The sequence below is a fragment of the Solanum dulcamara genome, chromosome 11, assembly GCF_947179165.1.
Source record: "Solanum dulcamara chromosome 11, daSolDulc1.2, whole genome shotgun sequence".
NCBI lineage: Eukaryota > Viridiplantae > Streptophyta > Magnoliopsida > Solanales > Solanaceae > Solanum > Solanum dulcamara.
In genome coordinates this window covers 29,353,526-29,361,409 of record NC_077247.1, presented here as the reverse complement: position 1 = coordinate 29,361,409, position 7,884 = coordinate 29,353,526, and the positions used below count along the sequence as shown (strand labels likewise).

At 29.8% G+C, this 7,884-nt stretch overlaps 1 protein-coding gene across 1 annotated transcript; it reads left to right on the top strand.

Moving 5' to 3' along the window:
* Positions 1-426: 426 nt before the first annotated feature.
* Positions 427-7,394, top strand: LOC129874540 (protein DETOXIFICATION 40-like). The gene is made up of 7 exons (XM_055949838.1): positions 427-954; positions 1,535-2,166; positions 2,508-2,564; positions 5,262-5,500; positions 6,567-6,685; positions 6,791-6,877; positions 7,096-7,394. The coding sequence occupies exons 1-7, from the start codon at positions 625-627 to the stop codon at positions 7,162-7,164; spliced, it is 1,533 nt and encodes a 510-aa protein (XP_055805813.1). The 5' UTR covers positions 427-624; the 3' UTR covers positions 7,165-7,394.
* Positions 7,395-7,884: the final 490 nt, after the last annotated feature.

The window sequence follows — 7,884 nt, the reverse complement described above, 5'->3', positions numbered from 1 at the left end:
AAAGAAGGCTCTCAAGAGATGCATGCATGCGTTGTCACTGCCTCTCTATGGTAAGTGGACGTCCCCACCTTTAGCCCGCAATTGATATGACATTAGTTATATATAGTCTCTTTTTGGTAGTATGTATTTGTTTGGAAGCTACTTATTCAAATTCTCATTATATAATATTCGACATAATAAGAGACGTCAAAATAATTCTTCCTCCCTATAGGTTTCTTGTTTATAAAACTTAAAAAATAGATATTTAATTGTATTTGTTCATCTAGAAAATTAAAACATAATTTATTACTTAGTTTTTAATCTAATATTATTATTAATTATAATCATTTTCTAAGGTATTAAATTTATTATATTTAAAAAGATGATATAATAAATTTGTCATTTCAGTTATTGTTTATTTTTAAAGGGTGTGTCAAGTGAGAAGAAGTAAAGATAGATCAGGGAGTAGCATCAATTTCCCTCTATTCCACTCAGACCAGGGAGTAGCATCAATTTCCCTTTATTCCACTCATATGCTTACATCATTCTTTCATTTCAACTTGCTCTATAAAAATCTAAAACCAATTCTTCTATTCACAAATATATCCTTCTTTTAGAAAACCAATCTTAACATTTTGGTGAGCCATGGGTCAGCCATCTCAAGGTAAGGGGCCAAATGAACCTTTGCTAGAATCGGAAGCACCAATAATATTGTTGGCGGCGGAGCAAATTAGCTCTGAGCTTGAAGAAGTCCTATCGGACACAAGCTTGTCACGTATTCAGCGGTTTAGAAAAGCCTCCGTAATAGAATTGAGAAATCTATTCCGTCTAGCAGCTCCAGCCATCATTGTTTACTTGCTTAACAATGTTACATCCATGTCCACACAAATTTTCTGTGGCCATCTTGGAAATCTTGAACTTGCTGCTGCTTCCCTTGGTAACAGTGGCATTCAACTTTTGGCCTATGGTGTCATGGTAATTTTGTTTCACCTCATTATAATGTTTTACAACTTCAAATTATGTTAGTAATATTATACTCCCTTTTCTGCGCCACTATTTGTATGATCCTGTTTGACTAGATACAAATTTAAAGGAAGAAAAGAGAATTTTTGATTTAAACAATTTTTAAATATTTGTGTGGTTATAAATAATATTATCAAGTATAAAAGAAAAAATTTAAAGTTAAAAGTTATTTCTAATTATAAAAATATGACACTCATTTTGGAATATATTGAAAAATGTGTCACATTCATAATCAGGACGGAGCTAGTGTGTTGATTAAGGGCTCGGTCGGACCTAATAATTTTGATTTAAAACTCTGAATTTGTAGTAAGAAATTCATTGAATATGTTCAGATTATTAATTTTGAATCCAATAACTTAAAAAGAATTAGAATTTCGAACTCATATAAACTTTAAATTTTGACTTTACCGCCTCCGCATACATTAGGATGAAATGAGTAACTAAGAATTAGCAGTAGTACTTACTATAGATTATACCTTTTTAATTCAACTTGTATATATACTTACAACAAACTATGTATATATGGGAACAGCTAGGCATGGGAAGTGCAGTGGAGACTTTATGTGGGCAAGCATATGGAGGTCACAAGTATGAAATGCTAGGAATATATCTCCAAAGATCAACCATCCTTCTTATGTTGACAGGAATACCACTAATGGTGGCTTACTTATTTTCTGAGCCAATCTTGATTTTACTAGGACAATCCAAGAAAGTTGCATCTGCAGCAGCACTATTTGTCTATGGTTTAATTCCACAAATATTTGCTTATGCTGCTAACTTCCCTATCCAAAAATTCTTGCAGGCTCAAAGTATTGTTAATCCTAGTGCATATATAGCTGCCGTGACATTAATTTTTCACCTTTTTTTAACATGGCTTGTGCTTTACGTATTTAATTGGGGATTGTTTGGAGGAGCATTGGTTTTGAGTATTTCATGGTGGATAGTTGTGATTGCACAATTTGTATATATTTTGTGGACGGATCGATGTAAGAAAACATGGACAGGATTTAGCATGCAAGCATTTTTTGGATTGTGGGATTTCTTCAAGTTGTCAATTGCTTCAGCCGTCATGTTATGTTTAGAGACTTGGTACTTTCAGATTTTAATTTTAATTGCCGGTTTGCTTCCAAATCCTGAAGTAGCATTGGACTCCCTTGCTGTTTGGTAAAACGTCCCTCTACTTACCAAATTTAATACTCCCTTTTGTTTGATCCACTTTCTTTCTTTTAGTCCGTCTCAAAAAGAATTATCCGATTTTTTTTTATAAACAATTTTTTAATTTCAATTTTTCATCTGACATGTTTAAAACCACAGTATTAAATGATAATTTGAATTAATTTTAGATCATAAGATTTAAAAATATTCATTAATTTTTTAAACTCCGTATCAAATCAAAATAGGTCAAACAAATTGAAATAAATCGAAGGGAGTATTAGTTTTGATTATTTGTAATTTCATAAACTTTCTTGGTTTAATGATAAATTATTAATTTGTGATCGATGCAGTACGACAATTCTAGGGTGGGTGTTCATGATATCCGTTGGTTTCAATGCAGCAGCAAGGTTAGTCATCTATTACTGAATATATGCTTGATATTATATATTCATCATTTTTATCATGATATAAAATATAAATGTGCTAGGAATTGTTTCTTATGTTGTTAAAAGTTTGGACCATTTGCGGTGTCAATTATACTTTTAAGATAACTAAAATTAGACTTTATACTACTATCTCGATGATCTTCATTGGCTTTACTAGTATCGATTTTGTTTTACTAATCTTTGATACATTATTATACTTGGTAATAATATTGCTAATGCCCTTAGAAATGGTTGGTTTTGACCCCTTTTTACTTCATGAATAAACTTTTAAAATAAAAAATTAAACTTGTTAAATTTAAATAATTAACAATTCAAAATATTTAGTAATTATGTAAAAAGTATAAACCACAATAATATAATTAATAATTTAAATTATTGAAGAAGCATATCATAAAATTATAGACAAGGAAAGACTTTTTAACTCTCTAAATACTAATTGTGTCATATGACAAGGGAGTAATTTATTTTTTTTGTTTACCTTTTACTTTTTATTTGTAAAAGCTATATTAAAAAAGACAATTGAAAATAAGAACATCTCTTGGAGTGGTTCTTTAAAAAAACTTTTTAGTTTATATGAGATAACAATTGGTAAATACTATTTCTTCTTTAATTAAAAGTCTTAAATTTAAATTTTTTTGGATACAAAATTAATGTTGTTAAAAAGCATTTTATCTCTTAATGAAAAACTTTCTAATATAAATTTAAATTTATAAATATTAAATACCGAGCAAAAAATTAAAAAAATATCCACTTGATGCACCATCCAAGAAATCACAATCTAAGAAAATCAATTGTCCACGAATACACGTGAATCATGAAGGTATGAAGGACAAAATCACAAAAGAATTAAAATATCAAAAATTGCGTTACATCGAAATATGGGATAAAATCACAAAAGAATGATTCACCTCACCACCCATGGAGATAAGGCATATATATTCCAAAAATAAAAATGCAAATGACTGATATTTTGCATACATATGTCAGCAATCATCATCAAGACATTTTAGTCACTACACATGTTGATAGTATAATTATAGTTTAATTAATCTATCATATCATGTTAATTAGTTATATTTTTATTACGTTATTACACACTTATATCATTAGATTTACTTGTAATTATTTCATAGTGTTGTAATTGTTTAAATAATTTTGGATAGGATTGTCCGTGTACACAAACAATCATTTTAAAACTTGGACTATCACAAAACATTAATCTTTACATGAATCTGGAGCAAACTTGCAATAGAATCCTAATTACATTAATATATATATTTGCAATAGATTAGTTCGATATAGTTTATAATTAGGACGTAAAATCTTAACATAATAGTATAATAGATAGTTACAGGGTTATATAAGAATCACATATATGCATGCATGAGTTAGGTGAGAAGAGAAAACATAAATAATTACAGGTGTGTTTGATACGAAGAAAAATGCTTTTCTATTTTCTCATGTTCGGTTGGCTTAAATGTTTTTGAAAATATCTTTTAAATCAACTTATTTTTCTCAAATTTAAGAAAAATGACTTCTCTCAAAAAATTAAGAAAAACATTTTTCAAAACTCTCTTCAAACCTTAAATTACAATTTTTTTCTTACCCCAACCCGACCCTCTCATCCAAAAAAAAAATCAAAAACATTCAAAAAAAATTCACCCCCTATCCCACTACAACCTCCCAAAAATTAAAAATTTATTTTTAAAAAATATTTCGAATATTGAGAAAAATAATTTTCACTCCACCCCTATATTGACCCCCACCCCCATTCTCCACCCCCTAAAAAATTAAAAGTTTATTTTTAAAATATATTTCTAATATTGAAAATTTTATTTTTTTTACCTCACCCCTATCTGAACCCCCCTATCAGCCCCTCGCCCCAACTCCTTCCCTGCCCAAAAAATATATTTTTTTAAAAAATATTTTTTTTACTTCACTCCTATCGCGACACCCCTACCAGCCCCCCCTCCATCTCCCCCCCCCACCCCCAAAAAAAAAATTAAAAATTTATTTTAAAAAATATTTTAAATTTTGGAAATTTCTTTTTTTTACGCCACCCCTACTCGCCCCCCCCCCCCCCCCCCCCCGGGACACACACACAAAAAAAATAATTAAAAGATTGTTATTAAAAAAAATATAATTCAAATTTCGATTTGAAAGTTAGGTCCCAAGTTTGGTGTGGTCAAGTCACGGTTCGGTAGTCAGGATCGAGTATCAATTTGAAAAGCGAATCTTGGGTCAAAAGTCAAGTTGGGTTCCAGTTTGAAAGTTGAGTCCCACATTGGGTGTCGGGGTCAATCATGTGGTTGATTTTTCATATTAGAAACTATTTTTCTACGAAATATTTTTACTCTCTAGCCAATAATAAAAGATATTGTTTGAAAAATATTTTTCATTCACCAACGAGAATTTTTCCAGTCACCAATCAAGCATGAGAAAATAAAATAAAAACCAAGTTATTTTCTAGGAAAACATTTTCTATGGAAAACATTTTCCTTCATACCAAACACACCATATATTTTTACATTCAATATTATTCTATAATCTTCTTCAGTTTACTTAGCTTGTAATTGTTCTAATAATTGTTAAAATATTTTTGGACAATGATATATGATCAGTATATAAAAGTTAAACTCGATGGTTTAAAAATGACAGTGTGAGAGTGAGCAACGAGCTAGGAGGTGGACATCCAAAATCAGCAGGATTTTCTGTTGTTGTGGTGACAGTGAGTTCATTTGTCATTTCTGTAGTGTTTGCCATTTTGGTTTTATTACTCCGCCATGTGATGAGCTATGCCTTCACTGGTGGACAAGTCATTGCTGAAGCAGCCTCAGATCTTGCCCCACTCTTGGCTCTATCTCTAATACTCAATGGTATTCAACCTGTTTTATCTGGTATGATACTTAATTCTCTCTTAACTTATTCTTTTACTTCTTTTACATTCACTATAATGAAAGAAGTCCGTAGTTACATAACTTTTTCAATATTTAATTAAGTGATTTTGTAGATGGGAAGAAATTAAAATCAATAAGAAATGTATAATACTCCCTTCTTTTATTTTTTACTTGTTCAGTATTGACTTGACAAGCGTCTTTAAGGAGCAATAAATAGAAATGTAATTTTGTTATATCATTATTTGAATATAATAAATTCAAAATTTTGAGAAATGCATTGGAAAATGAATATATTTAATGATAAGGATAAATTAGAAATTACGAGATAAATTATATCTTAATTTGCTAAATTGGATAGGTCATCTACTTTTCGAGTCAATTTGACTAATTTTCAATGCTAAATTAAATTAAATTATATATATATATATATATATTAATTTAATATTTTAAAAAAAAATTAAATATTTAGAAACTATACAAAAAATGCTATAAATTATAATTTTTTTCATATCAATATGATGAAAAAATACATCTTAAAATATTAATTAAAATTGGAATCATTTGATTCTCAAAAATGAAATTATGACTATGTAAAAAATTAAGTGATTGAGGAATCAACCCCTATTTAATTTCGTCTTGGATTCCAATTTTGACAGAAATAAGGTTGGAATGATTTTTGATTCTTTATAGATAGCACATCAATCTCTAGATGTTCTCAGTGGATTTGGTGACAAATTTTCTTAAGATAAGTCTTGTTTTATTCACTCACGCATGTGACTTTGTTCACGTAAGATATGATTTATATAATGGGAAAGGTATGTAAATTCAGAACGACAGGTTACAAATTATTTAATTGTTCAAGGCAGATGGATATGATACCCCAAGATCCAGATTGTGATGAACTTCCTAATAATATACTCTTTACACTTTTAAACTATTATTATTCATGAATTTATTGGATTATACATCATTTGTTCTTTAGTGAAGGATATATATGACAATATAATTTGTCACCATCAATTAAATATTGACATAAAATAATATTAAGATATGGAAAATATTGAAGGGGTTGCTGTTGGGTGCGGATGGCAAGCGTTTGTGGCTTACGTTAACGTTGGATGTTACTACGTTGTTGGCATTCCATTGGGTGTTATTCTCGGTTTTTATTTCAAGCTCGAAGCCAAGGTATGTTCAATTACCTTTTTACAATTTTAATATAACTTAAAACAATCTTATTAAAATTTTAGTAATGGAGAATTCTTATATTATTGTTTTGTTTAAATGGTGAAGGGGATATGGTTGGGGATGTTAGGAGGAACAGCTATGCAGACTATCATCTTATTGTGGGTCACCTTTCGAACGGATTGGGAGAAAGAGGTAAATTGCTTGACTTAATCTTCTCAGAAGATTTTCCAAGCATATTTCGACTTCTTTGAAATACATGAAAAAACTGAATTTGTTACATGCAAAAACGTGACAATCAAACAAACCCTTGATCTTCATTTAAAATTGAAAAGGAAGTGTGTTCCTATATATTATTGTGTAAATGTTTGAAAATGAAGATTGTTGACTAACATTTTCCTATTATTTCTCAGGTGGAGAAAGCAAAGAGTCGGTTAAATATGTGGCAAAACAGTAGTAAAAAACCATTGTTAAGTGATTGAGAAGGAGCCCAACATTTACCAATATGTTGAAGTTGTTTTGGATTATCGATTTAAAAGTTAAAGGTGAAAAGGAAGGTACCCCAACAACTATTAATAACGTTTTATTTAAAAAATAATAATGATGACACTACAACAGTTTTATTATATTTCATTAGCGAGCACGAGACTTGTAACCTGTACCAAAGCACTACCTATGGCTAAAAGTAATCTCTTTTATCCTCTTTCTAAAATGATTCTAGTTGACAATTTTATCTAGTTCCTATTAAATCTGTCAAATGGGCTGATTCATCCGGTTTTCGTCCTATTAAGACCACCCAGTAAGAAAGGTCGGAGCTACATCTAGTTAAGGGTGGTCAGATGAACAACATTCATCGAAAAAAAATTGCGAGTATATATGTTAAATATTGATATTGTCTGATGTATAGTAATTGTTGAACATCCTTGACATAGTAAAGAAAAATAGCCTAGTAAAGAAAAATAGCCTAGTGGTTAAGGGTGTGCAAATTTATCTTGAGGGCTTGGGTTGACTAAGCCTTGATGGGGTGTTTTATTTAAAAATTTTAATTCTGTTTTGTTCTAAAATATGAACACCCATTAGACCATAAGATTAAAATAAATATTGGTACATTTGACATTTTTTTCTTATTTGTCCTAAGCTATGAACACCTATCATGATCCAAAAGTCGAGGTCATGATGACACACATCTCAAACCCCATCAT

Bases quoted from the DNA above. Each gene is read 5' to 3' on its own strand.
- LOC129874540 (XM_055949838.1), top strand. From the start codon at position 625: ATGGGTCAGCCATCTCAAGGTAAGGGGCCAAATGAACCTTTGCTAGAA. The intron at 955-1,534 runs GTAATTTTGTTT...ATATGGGAACAG, and splicing joins TTTTGGCCTATGGTGTCATG to CTAGGCATGGGAAGTGCAGT. The intron at 6,878-7,095 runs GTAAATTGCTTG...ATTATTTCTCAG, and splicing joins GAACGGATTGGGAGAAAGAG to GTGGAGAAAGCAAAGAGTCG.